Here is a 16,850-nt window from a genome sequence, read left to right as displayed (position 1 = left end):
GCCAGACATAATTAATAACTTATATGATCTACTACAAAAAAGTTTAAAACCTTATGTGAATCTATATGTTCAATAGGGAAACAGTTCCTGTAATGTGTCCTCCATTTTTAGTTCTAATTTGTATCCTCAAATTCCATAGCAGAATGGTGTTCATGTCGGTGCCCAGGCTAGTCTAATTGCTGTCATATTAGTATTTATTTATGGCTTTGAGAAAATTTTGCAGGAGTCCAAGCTCAATCCAAGTGCAGAAGTTTTTTCACCATCATTTGCAAATTCTAGATCGGCGTCCACAACCGGGACACCTGTTATATGCCCCGTCTATATGCCGACCAGCCTTCCTGCTATGCCTATTGCTGGTGTACAATCTGGAATTGGAATTAGCCCTTCTGCAAGTCATTCATCTAGGCCCAGTAAATTTGTCCCTTACAACAGCCTAGTTGCTGGGCACACTGGAATTGGTGCTCAATATCCTCGACCTGTATGTTTCTCTTTTATGAATAAAACTATGATATCTATTGAGATAATTTATTTACAAATGGCAGTTTTTAGCCTGTATTGGTTTACCTTTTCCTATTCTTCTAGTGTGTTTTCTTGTGTATTACTCAAATTTTGACAAGGATGCATCTTGTTTTTGAGTAACGCTATTTGTTTTAGGATATTGACATAATAATTTTTTAAACTTCTAGTAATGTTCGCACAACCTGGACACAAGTAACTATATCATATCTTATAATATGATGACATTTGTGAGTAATAATCAATAAATGACAAATGGATTCTAAAACCATCAGAAGACAATATAAGATGTCCATGTTTCACTATAAACTGCAATAAAGAAAAAGAGTTGGAGTATATTCAGAATCATTGTTCTTAGATGCTTAGCATTCTAAAACTTGAAGGGAAACAATGCATAAGGTAAGACAGACAAAGGGCTTAGATGATGAGTCAAAATAGATTAGATAGGAATTAACAACTTTGAATTCTTTTTGCTGCTTTTGCTTCTCCATGTTACTCAATTATGACCAGTATAAGGTTAGATCTTTTAATGCATTATAGTACTCAGTACTCCCAGACATCTCATATTATGATGAAAAAATCTGCTCATCGATCTGATAAATATTTTAGATACTCTTGCTTAGAGGTGTAAACAAGCTGAGCTCAAGCAAGCTAGGCCTAGCTCAAGCTTGGCTCGTTTGGTAATGGAGTCAACCTCAAGCCAGCTCATTTAATTTTGAACCGAACTAGAGTTGTTCATGAACAGCTAATTCAAAGAGATCTAGCGAGAGCTGAGGTCTCTTAAGACTTTCCTTGATATAATTGAGCTAATTACTCTAATTATGTCTTGAGCATAAAATGAAAAATACATTTTACTTTATACAAATTATGTTAACATATAATAAATAAATATTAAAAATTATACAAAAATAATTAAAATGATATAATATATAAATTATTTATATATTCATTTTTTTAGCATAATCCAGTTGGGCTCAAGCAAGCTATGCCAATCGCAAACTTGCTTTGTTAACCAAGTGAAGAACTCAAGCCAAATTTTGTCTTCAACATGGGCTGGTTCACAAATAGCCTGCTTGTTTGGCAGTGCTATTTTTGTTATATGAGTAATTATAAAATAAGAGTGTCCCATATGTCTTCGTTGTACATAAAAACTTGATGTTTTTGGATATGATGGGACTCATTCTGTCACTAGAGATTGGGGTTCATTCTATTTCTGTAACAAATCATAATTTGGGAATTTGATCCATTCTGCATCTTTAACTTTCATGCTATTGAAAGGAAGCCAATCCTTGGTACAATTATTCATGTCTTCCCTTAGCACCAAGGAAACATTGAACTTATTCAATTTAACTAAAACTGGAAATGAGATGCCCACTGTGTCATCAAAATCTCTGAGTTTCCTTAGAGAAACAAGAGAAAAAGGAGGAAATAGAGACACCATAAGCCAAAACAACAAGTTCAAGTGGTAGACTAATAGGCATGACCCACAAGTCAGCTATCTACTTTTATGTTGACATTACCATGCGTAGAGATTCTTCAGATAATTGGTTACATACATGAACTCTGATTGCCATAAAAGGAAGCAACATGAATCACCTATTCGTGGTCGGAGGCATTGGTGGGTTTGTGTGTGTGTTTGTGTGTTTATATGTCTGTCAACATGATGCTTGTTGTGTAAGGCTACCAACATAGCAAATTTGCTTATTGTTAGTGATTAGTTGCAAACTGTATAAATGCTATATATTGGCTTTATAAACCAAACTTGTTGCATAAGAAAGCATATATGTTATGTTTACACAATCAGGTAAAACATGCTTAGATCCAAACAAGGTCCGCCGTACCGGTACCGGTCGGCGTATCGGTGGCCGGCCGGACCGGTACGTACCGGTCGGTACCGGTCCGTACCGGCCGGTACCGCGAGCCAAACATTTTGATTTTTTTTAAAAAATATTGTCTCTGTTGGATCTTAAATTAAGTGAAAATTGATGTTTTTTTATTGCTTTTTTCATGATTTTTGATGTTTTTATATTTAAATTTAGGGTTCAAATTTGAAACATAGATGATGCATGTTATGTTTTCCTCCCGTTCCAAATGATAAAATGATACACATAAAATATCTTCAAATTAAGATACAATCATTTACATACATTTAAAGTACTCTAGGATATCTAAAATCGGGACGAGTGCCGATGGCTCTCGTAGATATCCGGATCATAAGTATAATCAGGAGGAGGCAAATCAACCCAATCAGAAGGAACGCGCGCTAGGTTATAAGAACTGTCGGATCTCTCGCTCACGCTCTGGCTCTGAGAGGTGTCCTCTGATTGTGTAGGGGCCCATCTAAATATGGCGAAAGCAAAATCCAATGCATCATATCCATATTCGTCAGGCTGAGGCTGTGGATAATAGAATCCGTATCCGTATGTTGTCGGATCTGCAGTCGTATCCTGTCTTCCTGAATGACCTCAAGGAGCCCGTCTTCTATATCCAATGATATCCTCACGAAATCTATCAGGTGGTCGACCGTGGTCCGTATCCTGTGTAGCACCCGTAAATTGGAACTCACCGGTGAAATAAAGACCACCCTCCGGCTGTGTCTCATGAGTACCATACCGTCCTCCGCTCCCTCCATGGCTAGAAGATCCATCACCACCAGAACCTTCATCGCTGCTAGTCCAAGTCTCTTCCTTGACACTCTCCATTGGGACCCTTTGTTTTTCTTTCCTGGCCCTCTCTGTCTGGCTCCCCTGTGCCTGCGGCTGATCAGCTCTGGAAGTGCGTGGAATATTGCGCTCAGCCCATTGCTCTGGATCGATCCCAGCTTCGGTGGCTATGAAGGTAGCTGGTCGTGGAGGCGATCCTGGCCGTCAAGCTCGGGCTCCTGCTGCTGGCCTACAAGCCAGCCGAGTAGTGGATCATCGTCATCAGCGGTGAAGGTTCCGTAAATTGGATCTGTATACTTGAGCTCCACTTCCTCTTGGATGCACTTTAGCCTCAACCGCAAATTGTAATGCACATAAACAAGGTCGTTGAGGCGCTTTTGCGTCAAACGGTTTCTTTGTTTGCTGTGGATAAGGGCGAAGGTGGACCAATTGCGCTTACATCCACTAGAGGAAACTGTTTGGGAGAGGATCCGGATAGCTATCCGCTTTAGATTTCTCGCGGATCCGCCAAAATGCACTCACCATTCAGCTGCAAAAATATTTATGAAAATTACATATATGATAGTTTCATAATAGTAACTAAGTAACACCAGGTGAATGTTTTCCTGATGTGTCACGTACCTGGATTCATATTGTGTTTGCTGACGACAGCCGCTCGTTGGCCAAAACTGTAGCTGCCCTTTCTAAATAATTTGCTCTGTGAAAAATAAGCATAAGAAAACCATGTTAATAATTGAAAATGCCGATATACTTACACATGCTGGTAATTACTAAATCATAATTACCTCTTCAAGACATAGGGCCGCTTTTTCTGGATCATGCTCCATCTTGTAAATCACATTACGCAAAGCATCCAGAAGTGTTTCATCCATACCAATTCCATCTATGTTGTACTGAAACCGGAGGTTTAGGTAGTATGCTGCACATATACGAGACTATCTTAGCATAATTATATAATTACATCACTATAATTGTCACTATAATTATATCTTAGCTTACCTGCTAGATGTAATTCCGTACCCATTTGCGCTTCCCACCGCTGCTCAATGATGTTGATGTACGACCAACCATGTGCTGGATCTGCCTCCATAATCTGATCCTTTGCCTTGACCATCATGTGATACAAAAACCCCATCAGGGGGTAGATCTCGCTATCTACGGCCCGCAGCACTTCATATAATGGTTTGATAGCCTTGACTATTGTAGTAGCCTGCTGCCAGAATGGTTGTCTCGTCACCAAGTCTTCTATCTTGCTCCTTTCAGTGCCGGCATAAGAATATCTACTATCATACCACTCGGAACTGGCAAACATCTGACGTAGGGCTCCTCTCTTCTCGAGTATGCTATCAAGTGCGATGAAGTTGGTAGCAAACCGTGTGACTCCTGGTCTCAGAATCTCTCCCCCTGCATACTTTCTCATCAGTGAAAGAATCCAGTTATGGTTATAAATATACCTGGTAATGCGTTGGGCTGTCTCCACCGTTTGTTGCACCCTACGGATCTTTCCAATGTCCATCAACATAAGATCGATACAATGTGCAGCACATGGGGTCCAGAAAATATGTGGTCGCCGCTCCATCAAGACCTGCCCGGCAGCCTTATATTGCAGCCCATTATCAGTGACGACCTGCACGACATTCTCCTCTCCTACTAGATCAATCACATCCTCCATAAGTTTCAGCATGTACGAGGTGTTGTGCACATAAGCCGAAGCATCAACCGACTTGTGAAAGAAGGTCTTAGCATCACAGTATGTCAGAAAGTTGATGATGCTCCGCCTAGTCGGACCAGTCCAACTATCGCACATGATGGTTAGTCCATATATGGGCCACTTGCTCTTGTAGGAGTCAATCCAATTCTCCAGCTCCTTATTGTTGTCAAGAAGCTCACCGTATATGTCCTTCGGGCCTGGAGGAGCTACACCGGGACCGGCAGCTTGTATGACGGCAATGGCAGACCTATAGTATGTATTGTCTGCCACATTCGCTGGGATGTGGCTGAAGTGAAACCAGGATCCAATAGCTCGCCACATAGTTTTCTTCTTATCCTTCATCCACATTGTGTCTACCCTCTGCTGCCTTGAATCTCTACTGGGGAGAGCATGCGGATCTACATCATGAATTGTCGCTCCTTGTGGAATTCCTCTAGATGACTTCTTTCGGCTACCCAAACTACCCAGCATAGATGCAATCCGGCCACGTTCTTTGCCGACGCCCTCCCTGACTGAAGTTGTCCTCAAAAACTCTGGATCTTGTCTAGTGCTCCCAGAACCGCCGCCCGACTCGTATGCAGGGGGCCCAAATCGAGCCCTATGCCTGGCCGCCACCTCTTGCTGTCACTGATCATCCAGGCTTGCATGCATGGCCTCCTAAATATCTGCCTCCTCCTCATCTAGATCCTCGACCTCCTCTGGCTTCCTAGAGTGATAGGAAGGTGGCTCTGCCGCTCGGCGATCGACCTCCGCCCTCTTCTTGGAAGCCATCTCCTTCGCTTCTTTGACCTCAGCGAGATTCTGCCTCATCAGCACACGAATCTCGCTAGGACAATTTGGGCACGTAGCAACCTCACCGGAATTTCCGGCTAAGTGTTGCTTCAACCTGGTTACCCCTCCTCCCTTGAAAACCTTGTCGCAAAACTTGCATTGAAACTGGTGTCGTTGCCCCTCACTTCCAAGTCTTCGCCCATAAGACCAGCCAATATCACGCTTTGCAGGGTTCGTTTTTCTTGATTGCTCCATTTCTATCATAAAAGGACAACTTATCAAAAAATTAAGCTAATAAAGTAAATTTTTGCATTATCTTATTATTTAAGTAATTTATAAACTATTTTTTTAAGTTATTTATTAACAAAATTAATGAAATAACATAGGACAAAAAAACCGCACCTTAAATAGTCTCCGCTGGATTTTTTGGGCAGGACCTCCTCCTCAATTTGTGGGCTATCTCTCAAATCTTCCCGTCTCTGATTACTCTTCAGAGGCTCACTCCTGGATTTTAGTTACTCTGGCCTCTAGAGTCTGGCTATCTCTCAAATCTTCTCGTTCGGTTTTTATAACCGAACGAGGCAATGAGTGAGGAAGAAGTGGCCGAGAGGCCACTTTGATAGGACAGAAGTGGCCTCTCGGCCACTTCTTTGTTTTTCGGTGGGACAGAAGTGGCCTCTCGGCCACTTCTTTGTTTTTTTTTTGTTTGAAAGAAGTGGCCCGTGGGCCACTTCTTCCTTAAAACCACGCGCGGCGCGTGGTTTCAAAAACCACAGCGCGAGGCGCGGTGGTTCCCAAAAAAAAAAAAAAAAACATACCGGTGCGAACCGGCCGGTACCGACCGGTACGGGTTCCGTACCGGCTGGTTCGCAGATGAAAACCGGAAAATACCGGTTTTCATCTGTTTCCGGTACTGGTCAAAGACCGGACCGGTACGTACCGGCCGGTACGGGCCGGTACGGTATTTCTTGGATCCAAACATAAATGAAAAGGAATTTCTCTAGAAAACTCACTAAACCATGAAGATGGCTGGTTAGAAAACATCAATGAGATGTAGCTTTTCAAGAAAGACAGCGGTCTACTTCATGAGGAACATCCTTTAACAATTTACTAACCATACTGTCAAACCTTATCCTAGATATTTTATGTCGGTTATAAGGATCCTCATAATTCCTATTTAGGTTCACTTCTAGTTTTTTTAAAAGCTTCACCATATCTTACATCATAAACTCCATCCATGTTATCTTAGGTCCTTCCCTCCTTTTTCTACACCCTTTAGTACAAATTAAAGTACATCTCCTTACTAGATTCCCTTTGTATTTTCATTTCACATGCTATACTTCTCAAATTGATTTTCCATTGCTTGGTCTTTAATCTGTCCAGCTCCTGCAACTTCTCTAATATATTCATTTTCTAATCTGTCTTTTCTAGTTTTAGTATGCATCCATTATTCCTTTTTTTTTCGTTTCTGTCATACTCAACTTGTTTTCCTGAACCATCATTATTGCCCAATATTCTAAGCCACACAACATAACATTATTTTGTTCTTTAAAGTTTTCTTTAAGTCTCCAAGGTATTTATTGATCATATAATACCCTAGAGACCCCTCTCCACTCCATCCAACTAGCTCTAGTTCTGTTACATATACCTTCATCTATCTCTTAGAAATGTGGAGGATGATAAAGGAAGACTAAGTTTTAAAAAAAAGTTGGAAACAAAACTTAGACACAAAAAGAAAATTTAAATTACTTGTATATAAAAAAAAAAATTTCTTGCTAAATTAGAATAGAACAACAAAGTTGAAATCAAGGTTTGCGGAACTGTCCCGAACCATCTGGTTCGAAGTGTTCCAGGCCGTACCAGCACCAGACTAAGACGGTTCTGCCATTAAAACCAAGGCGCCTTTCGCCGTCGCCGGAGGGGGAGAAGGAGAAGAAAAAAGAGGAAGAGAGAGAGAGCGGAGAAGGGAGGGAGAGGGGGAGGAAGGAAGAGAGGCCAACTGGCGGAAGTCGGGGAGCCTCCGCGCGGAAGAGGCGGAGGTCGGGGAGACACGGTGGTGGGGTTCCCTGCCTCCCCTGTTCTCTCTCTCTCTCTCTCTTCCTCTCTTGTTCTCCCTCTCGCCCATCTCTTCTATGGTGTCGGTACGAGCCCAGCACAGCACGGTGCAGACCCGTACCGACTCATTCCGCTGGGCAACCAGTACGGTGTTCGGTACCGATTCTGCCATCCTTGGTTGAACTAATGATAACAAAAATGTTGTCCTACAATTTTTCTTGATACTAATATTACAAAAAGGATGTTTCAAAATCACAGAATATCCTTTGTTGATTCTGTTTATCTCTGTTTTTTTGTGAGATGACATCTATGTGAGATGACTTTATATTTTTAAGGTGCATTACACATGGTTTTACACAAGTAAGTTCTCAAATACAATTTTGACATCTATGTATGATTTGAAAGTTGAAATTAAATTCAGATCACAGTGCTTTTATAAATTACAGATTGCAAAACATATAATAAATTCTTTGATAAGGATCATTCAAACATGTAAAAGAAAATCAAAGAAAACCAAATGTGTCTTAGTATTACTGTTGTGAGGAATTGGATATTACCTTCTTTGAATCATGGAATGGGTTATTCTCCTTAAATTAAGTGTACTTTCTTTTTTGGAGAAAATAGGATTAAGTGTAACTAAAACTCATGCAGACTGTTTTGATTAGTATTGCTTGAATTGTAGCCTAACTCAGTTAAATTGCCCACATTTAACTCTTATTTCTAAAGCTTTTGACTAAGTCTACCCAACTCATGCGCAACCTGCATTTTGGAGCTTCTAACCCAATCCAATCCAAACCTAATAAATTTGTAGAATATGGGGCTCCTCTCCCAACCTAATTTGTATGCCTTATTGGGCTAAAGTTGTAAAATGCTAATTTAATTTTTTTATATTTGGTTCGACTAGCATTAAGGGCTTGGACACTTGACCCTCAATCAATCAGACCTAATTTTCCATGACTAAGTTTCCAACTGATCTGACCCATATAATGCCTATATTTCTTTAATTTCTAACCAATCTAACCTGTAACTTACCATATTTCTAGAGATTCTAACTCAATCTAACCTAGAAGACTTAGGTTTGAATAGGGAGATGTCATTTTCTTTTCTATCCTTTTTTTTCTATATTTTTGAAATAAAGATAGTTTCAAATTATCCAGTTAGAAGAATGGTTTTTTTCTCCATTTTCTTTGTCTTATTCTAATTTTCGAATAAGCATTTAAATTTGGTTAATAAGGTTTATTGTAAGGTTTGGCTAGATTGGTATTGTACATTTTGTCGGTTCAAGTAGGCTAGATAGTTTTATATGTAGAGGAAATTTAGATTCAAGTTGGTTTAAAATGTGTCAATCAATGATTGTAGGTGTTTATTTTGTTGGTTGAATTAGGCTTGGTTTCTTTTAAATTTTAACCCGATCCACTTCAAGTTATACCCTATCGAGGAGAGTCTTGGATCCGAGTAGGAGGAATGATGGCTTTCTCTTATGGTATTGTGTTTTTTTTTTATTTGCAATTGTGATTGAAAGTATTAAGCAAATTAGGGATTCAGCTTTCAGTAGAAGAATGCTTCTATTTTCTTTGCATTTGCTTAAAACTTTGAGATGGGGAGATTTCTCTCTCCTATACTCATTATTTTTTCTCAGAATTTGAAATAAGGATTGAAATTTGCATCATTTGCTTTGATACAATTGTTCATCTACTCCCACATTCTTCATTTTGATTTTTAAGTTCAAAATTTGGTCAATAATTCGTCTCTAAAAGATGTAATGTTTTCCCTTTTTAAGTTCCACCATCTTATCATTAGATATTTATTAGTTTCTTTTCTTATCGCATTTAGTTTGTACATCTAAAACCACTAACTTATTTTTTGTGCTTAAGCTTTTTCCTAATATCATATTACAATCTCTACATGTTGATTGTTTCCCCTTTTTCATGAAAATTAATCTATTTAAGACTAATTTGATCCACCCTTAAGATTATAAAATGTTCATCTCTCTTCTTAGAATGCTTATTAGCAATTGCTAGATCGTAAACCACAATAAACTTAATAGTCAACCTTCTCATTAAATTCTTGGCACCAAAACAAATCCACCATGAATTCTTTCATATTCTATGCTGCTCCTCCCCCTCTTCCCTACATGCCCATTCAAGTTGTAACCTATTATTCTCATTTCTCTTTCAGGAATGCTTTTTCATGAATTCATTCATCTCGTCTGAAAATTGTTTCTTAGTCCTCTACTCCAAGCCTACTTGCAGTGCATAAGTATTCGTCTTTTATTAATACCTTCTACATTTTCAATTTTGTTGTTCATTTCTTTATCTGCTACTATTTCTACTCTAATTTTGTTATAACTTACCTAAAAATAAGTTTGTAACCATTTCAAATATCCTTAGACTTACCTCCTTTCAGTTTAGTTTCTTGTACACCCTAACAGTTCACTCTTGATACAAGAACATTAATTTGCATTCCTAGACAATTTTTGATAGTCCTTTTACTTCAGAGCTTGCTATTCTTTTTTCCTTGTGTGAACTGAAGGAGGTTATTATGATCATTTTATATTTAGTTTTACTAAATCTTTACAATCCTAGGTTTTTAAAATCAGACATGCATGCTGAGTGTGTTTTTCTGTGAAAATGCTTTTGTTGTACATTAAGAATTATTGTTTTCTTTTGTATGATAGGTTATGGGGCATGCCAGTGCCAGGCAACAACCTGCTAGATTTGGCGCTCAAAATCATCCTGTTCAGACAGGACCTCCATATGTAAATCCAAATCCTCAAACGGTACGTCCAATTTTGATTTCTAATTTTCATCTGAAATACTTTATTTTGCACTTTGTTGTGTTGCAGCTTGACGATATTTGTCATAATGTTAGTGGTTCGAACTATTGTAACAATTATTTCTTATTAGGTAATGGTTGGACAGATGGGTCAGCTTGTGTATGTTAATCCGATTACTCAGGTAAAAGAGGCTCTGCTGTGGCTCTACATCTTTTAAATGCTTGTGTTATTACTCAAAGTGCTTCTTATCTTTGTAAGTTCGAGAGTGACATGTTTATCTCTTCTGTGCTTGAGGTGTAAATGGTAAGATATGGGTATCAATTATTTGAGACTAAAATTATGCAATGAAATCTGTTTCTGAGACTATAATCCAATATAAATCGCAATAGTTCTTAAATTTTGCTTATTGTCATATATCATTTGCATCACCTTCACTTATATTTCCTGTAAGGGATGTTCTATAGAATCTATAGTCTATACCATGGAATGCCGTACCGGCCCGTACCGGTCCGGTCCTAGACCGGTACCGGAACCACAAGAAAACCGGTATCTCTGGTTTTCTTGTGCGAACCGGCCGGTACGGAGCCCGTACCGGCCGGTACGGAGCCCGTACCGGCCGGTACGGAGCCCGTACCGGCCGGTACCGAGCCCGTACCGGCCGGTACCGCTTGGTACCGGCCTCGTACCGGCCGGTTCGCACCGGTATGATTTTTTTTTTTTTTATGAACCACAGCGCGAGGCGCTGTGGTTTTTGGCTCGCGGTACCGGCCGGTACTGTACCGATACCGGCCGGTACGTACCGGACCGGACCGGTACCGTACCGGTCCGGCCCGCCACCGGTACGGCAGACCTTGGTCTATACCATACCATTTGATACCGGTATGCAGTATGGGTGGTGTGCTGACACTCGATACGCCGAAAAAATCTCGTACCATACCGTACCGACACAGTGCTAGTGTGGTACCGGTATGGGGTCCAGTACCGAGACGACGAACCTTGTACTACAACAAACATGCTAGTTCTAAAAAAGATTTTAATTCTAGAATTTGATCATCAATCTTTATTTAATATCTAAGTTATTGTAATCAGCACATCTTTTTCTATGACTCATGCACATTAATCTCACACTTTTATCTTCTATAACTGCCTTACCAAACAATTATAACATTATTCACCAAATAATGCTCAAGTATTGCTCCTTTTGCTTTCACATAATATTCATAGAATAAGTCATGTGGGATTTTAAATTCAATTGCTCCTAATGGCGTATTTATATTTTACCTCTCCAGGCTTTTCTGGAAGAGATCTAGGCAATCTGTAAGTGCTGGAACGGACTCCAGCCAGTTTTGATATTGTGGTTCTTCAACATTTTTGGGTTGGAAATGTTATGTAGGCAATGCATATCTCCATAGACATGTATTTGCTATTTAAACAATTCCGTACAAACCTTTTTTTTTTTTTTTTTGAGAACCTCTTTCAGCTCCATGACTTGTGCTTTTCCACACATGTTTTCTTAAATATGATTCCCAAGCTATTGCAGTTCCAAATGACTGACCTCACAGCTGTCTAAAAAGTCTGTACCTCCAGAGGCGCACATCAGCCATGCTGATAGTGGAGGCTTTTATGCTCCTAATCAGCAGCTACTGAGAAAAATTTTAACACAGTCACAGTTTTTCACAATGTATCTATTATCATTACAGAGAGGTGATATCACACGAACACCCTTTGTATTTCTAAGCCAGATATACTTGATTCTCTTACTAGGCGTAGAATGGAAACTAGACTTCGAAGCAATGGCAACCATGTGGTGGAAACCATCACTAAGACATAGTTTGTCTCATTTTGCTGCTAGACCAATAATGTTTTAGATTACAATGCTGGGATTTATGTCATGCATTCAGTTTGTTATGAGATTGTAACTTTCTTGGTAATAGTGCATCAAATGGATTGTATAGTTAATTTATCAATAATCCTGCTGATACATCACTTTTCAGTTCCTTTTTTAGTATATCCCCCTTCATATTTTGTTTTAATTTGTCACATATCCATGTATCTTCTTTTTGTCTTTTGTATTGATTTATCTCTTGGTTTTTAAGGATCCAATTCAAGGACCACAGGTTATCTCACAAGGATTCTCACACTCTTTGTTAACTCCATATCAAGCAAATATGCCTAAGCTTCAAGGTATTCGATTGACAATTTTATGTTTGACATTCTTTTGTTTGTGCAAATGAATGGATTTAGTCTTCTTTTTTTTTCTGGCCGCACGTATCTGGATGGTTGTGATAAATAGTTAGGTGATGCTGATACCTTGCTTATAAAAGGTTTATATGTATTATTTCAGTTGACTAAAAGGCTGCTGGAAGAGCACATATTACTTAAGTATGGAAGAAAACAAACTTAACATACAATTTCAAAATGTACAGTCTTAATGAAATCAATACAAATCAGTACATATCTTTGTGTATCATAACAGATTGGTTTGTACATTTATAGACAGATTACAGAGTGATATGAAAAGATGCTATGCTAATATTAATTCAATACTTTCCGATACTGTGATAGATGAACTTGAAAAATATATAATGTTTCTATCATGTGACAAAGGTCATGACATTTCATTTACTGCTTGATGGAGTATGATATATATCAACATGTCAGACCTTGAAACCAACACATGCCTTTTGGACCATGCAATAAATACTTATGACTTAAATAGGGTAAGAGTGTATGTGCTGAAGGATCATTAAATGGATGGAAGGCCTAAGAGAACCCTGTTGGAAGTACTGATGATGGATGTGAAATATGTTACTTTTATAGAGTCTGTTCTTTTTAAGAGTTGTTAAGGAAGAACTTATTAAATCATTTGTAAATTGTTGGAATAGGGAATGCTTATGAGAGTAGTACATAAGCATGCATCTAATGTTAATTTCATATTCACTAAGGCCCAATTTGGCATTGTTGTAGGTAGTAGAGCTTTTGTCTGTAGATCTTTGGGAAATAAAGCTTTAATTAGTAGAACCTTTTAGAGAAAGTTGTTTGCTACTTTCTTACTATATTTTTGAATTGTTGTGGAACTTTAGCATCTTTTTGTAACCAAACTAAGAAAGTCCTTTGAGTACCAAAAAATAACAATAAAGGTTATTGCATAGCACTTTCGATTGTGTAAGCATGTGCTATAAAAAACTATTATTATAAAGTATTTTTAATATATAAATTATTTATTTTAATATTTTAGTCTAAATAATATAATAAATAATATTTGTTGTATTTATTCTAAAAATTATAATAATATTGTTATAAAATTATTATATTATAATATAATAATATGATATTATTATTATATAGTATTATAATAGTATTATTATTACCATCTTAATATCATATAATATTATTGTTATACTATGATTTTAAATATAATAATCATAAGAAAAATAAAAGCATTATAATATAATATAATATAATCTATTTTACTATATTATATTATATTATAATGTATTATTAATTAAAATTATTTTTATATTTTAATCTAAATAATTTGATAAATAATATAATTATTTTTTAGGGTGATTACCAAGTAACAAAGAATATCATAAGGTTGAAACTTTAAATCCTTAATTGCATAATTATGCAATAAAAATACACAAACTTAAATGATTATGGTAAAAATGTATTTTATATTAATTTAAAAAATTTATTGTTGGGACTCGAACCCGTGTCTTTCGGGTAAGGTTTTGAAAAACAACTTTCCGACATATTTCAAGTAGAGCTTTCGCCTAAAAGCTCCAAATTGAATCTCTCTAGTGGACTTTTTTCAGCTTTTGGAGGAAGCAACTTTTTACCAAACATCTCAAATTCATCCGAAAGAGCTTATGTCCCTTGAAGAAGCACTTTCTGGCCAACCAAAAATAATGCCAAATGGTAAGACTGAAAAAAGAGGATGCCTTTGAATACTCCAACCAAAAGAAGATGCAAATTTGTTCCTTATGGATTGTATCACCATTCAAAGAGTCTTCTAAGGTCAATCTTTCTCCAGTAGGCCAAGTTTGAATTTGGTAGCCTTCTATGATCATTTGTATTTTGTTATATAGGGTCTTGATCTTATACCAATGCAATTTACTTGATCTCTTCTTGTGTAGCTTCCATTAACAGTATTCTAGTTTTTCTTCATTTTACTTCCACCTTGTTGCCTTATTTCGACTACATGGTATTCACACCCTCTCCAGTCTCTCTATGCTATCCCTTTTGACTAATTTTCCTGGATTGTTAAACTAAAAGGCACACCGAATATGAGTATGGCACATACCATCCACACATGGCGATAAGGCAATGTTTTGATAGCATCGAGGATTTTGCTACTCAAACTAGATCAAAAGTTGTTCTTATTAGCGAACTGACTCAAATTCCTAAATAATTTCAATGTCATAAGGTGATAACGGTGGTGTTTTCATGTGGTGTTTTCATCTTTCAAAAGCATGGTCTGTCGTACCGCCTGATACCATCTGGCACGGGGTGTACCATACCGATACAAAACTTTATTTCAAGTTGGTACAAGCCCATACCGAGGTGTACCAACTTGTACCGAGGTGCGTACTGGCCTGTATCAAGGCATACCGACATAAAAATTGAGAAAAATAATTAGAGAGCTATTTCGTTTGGTACAGAGGTGTACCATACTTTACCGAACTGAACTAATAAGGTACCAATACGGTATTTGATACCAAGATTGCGGACCTTGTTCAAAAGCATATATCATGTATGTATGGCCGCTTTTACTTTTTAGTGGTCAGTGTTCTGGATATGTTTAGAGTGAATTCAATTTTTTCTTTTGGTTGAGTGTCCAATGCTATTGTGATACGCTTGTAGTTTTCTTAATTACCATAAGACTTATTGCTTCCTTTATGCAGGTTTATAGTATATATTCATCTTAAGGTGAATGCCTTCTGTTTTCATGGAGCTGCTGATATCAATCAGGGAATTCGTGTTTATGTTCAGGTACTGCAGCCCCGCCATTGCAGCTATGTATGGCTCCACCCCTCATAGCTGGCAGTAACCAACCTTTGATGGTTCCGAGCAACATTCCCACCACACAGCCCTTCCCCGCCATCCGGCCCATTATGGTCCCAAGTGGAAATGGCATCTTCACCAGCAGGTTCCAGTAAATTTGCAGCCAAAGGTCTCAATTTTGACAAGAGGACCATACAGTTTGTGTTAGATTTACATTGCCACCTTATCAACTATACATACACTGGTATGATGTGAGATTTTGATTTTGGGAACTATGAGCAGGGTTCCAATATCAAAGAGAAAAGTAACAAGCACGTGCTTCAATGTTTCATTTTCTGATATTCTTTAATTAGTGAACTCATATTTGAAATGGAAGTTTTGCACTAGTCTAGTGTTTATAAATGGAGATTAATCACCATAAGAGGCACTCAATTCATGGAGTAACTTTGTATGTATGAATATGGTTCTATTTGGATGTCGATCACTCTAACCATGAGATATCTCCCATGCAAGGTTGCTAAATGGAGAAGGGGAAGATAGATGTGGGATAAATTGGTTAAACCTACCCTTGGGATTGTCAGGTATAAGATTCTGGTAATCCCTTCAGTTTCTTCATCAGTCTGCCTTGTCTCTTTGTGCTAACCCATATTCATGGGAGCTATCACCAGGATAAGCTGGTCACTTGTCAAAATAGGCACTAAACTTTTATTATTATTTTGACACTTTCCAGAGTAAGAAACAAAAGTTCTGAACGCTTGAAGATAGATCTGGACAGCATCAATGGGGAGGGGCTACTGTTCAACTGCCTAGCCATGTCCAGAATTTTTTGGCTTAAATGTGTTGATGCTGCAATTTTGCAGCTCTATCAGGCAGATGACAAGTCTTCATGCATAGTTCTTGTATTATCATAATCTTGAACATAAGATCTTCTTTGTTAAATGTTCACTTTAAGTATAGATGGATGATGGTGATAGGAAAGGTAGCATGAAGATAATCACATCCCAAGCTAGAGATTACATATTATTTATTAATTAGATTATTTGTTTTGGTAAGAGAGAGGCTGCCCCCTGACAAAGGAGCCCTGTTGAATCTGGAGATTAGCCCTTTTTCCCATGTTCTCTTGTCAACCAAGCCCCTAACAGTCTTTGATGATCCCGACCTCTCCTTCCTCTTATAGAAAAAATGAAAGGTGGACCCCACAGGGTTCAACCCTTAACCCATGATGACCTTGATAAGGAGGTCATGACCCCTTTTCATTAGGCAGCATGCCAGCGCTAACCCGGTCCATGCCGAGCACCGCTTGATTTCACCATCAATATTTTTCGTAGTGTTATATATATACTTTAATGAG

General features: G+C 38.1%; 2 protein-coding genes across 8 annotated transcripts in view; one reads left to right on the top strand and one right to left on the bottom strand.

The window, feature by feature from the left end:
* LOC103720978 overlaps positions 1 to 16,551 on the top strand; it is a 30,689-nt gene extending 14,138 nt beyond the window's left edge. For 3 of the 7 annotated variants that reach the window (XM_008810972.4, XM_008810971.4, XM_017846149.3), the window contains 7 exons: positions 224 to 478; positions 10,394 to 10,495; positions 10,623 to 10,673; positions 12,589 to 12,676; positions 15,488 to 15,743; positions 16,013 to 16,080; positions 16,230 to 16,551. In XM_008810972.4, coding sequence (XP_008809194.2) covers positions 224 to 478; positions 10,394 to 10,495; positions 10,623 to 10,673; positions 12,589 to 12,676; positions 15,488 to 15,654 — 663 coding nt within the window. In that variant the 3' untranslated portion in view covers positions 15,655 to 15,743; positions 16,013 to 16,080; positions 16,230 to 16,551. Of the gene's footprint in view, positions 1 to 223; positions 479 to 10,393; positions 10,496 to 10,622; positions 10,674 to 12,588; positions 12,677 to 14,310; positions 14,513 to 15,399; positions 15,932 to 16,012; positions 16,081 to 16,229 lie in introns of those variants that run through there. The other 4 variants (XM_017846150.3, XM_017846152.3, XM_008810970.4 and 1 more) reach the window with 4 other exon arrangements.
* On the bottom strand, positions 3,836 to 4,719 carry LOC120105162. Its single transcript, XM_039117398.1, has 2 exons — positions 4,179 to 4,719; positions 3,836 to 4,098 (listed from the first exon to the last, which is right to left on the bottom strand). Exons 1-2 carry the CDS (start codon positions 4,699 to 4,701, stop codon positions 3,950 to 3,952), a joined length of 672 nt encoding a protein of 223 aa, XP_038973326.1. The 5' UTR covers positions 4,702 to 4,719; the 3' UTR covers positions 3,836 to 3,949.
* Positions 16,552 to 16,850: the final 299 nt, after the last annotated feature.

Source organism: Phoenix dactylifera, unplaced genomic scaffold, assembly GCF_009389715.1.
Source record: "Phoenix dactylifera cultivar Barhee BC4 unplaced genomic scaffold, palm_55x_up_171113_PBpolish2nd_filt_p 000213F, whole genome shotgun sequence".
Lineage (NCBI taxonomy): Eukaryota > Viridiplantae > Streptophyta > Magnoliopsida > Arecales > Arecaceae > Phoenix > Phoenix dactylifera.
This window is presented reverse-complemented; position numbering and strand designations above follow the sequence as displayed.

Bases quoted from the DNA above. Each gene is read 5' to 3' on its own strand.
- LOC120105162 (XM_039117398.1), bottom strand. From the start codon at position 4,701: ATGTTGATGGACATTGGAAAGATCCGTAGGGTGCAACAAACGGTGGAG. The intron at 4,099-4,178 runs GTAAGCTAAGAT...GTATATGTGCAG, and splicing joins TACGGAATTACATCTAGCAG to CATACTACCTAAACCTCCGG.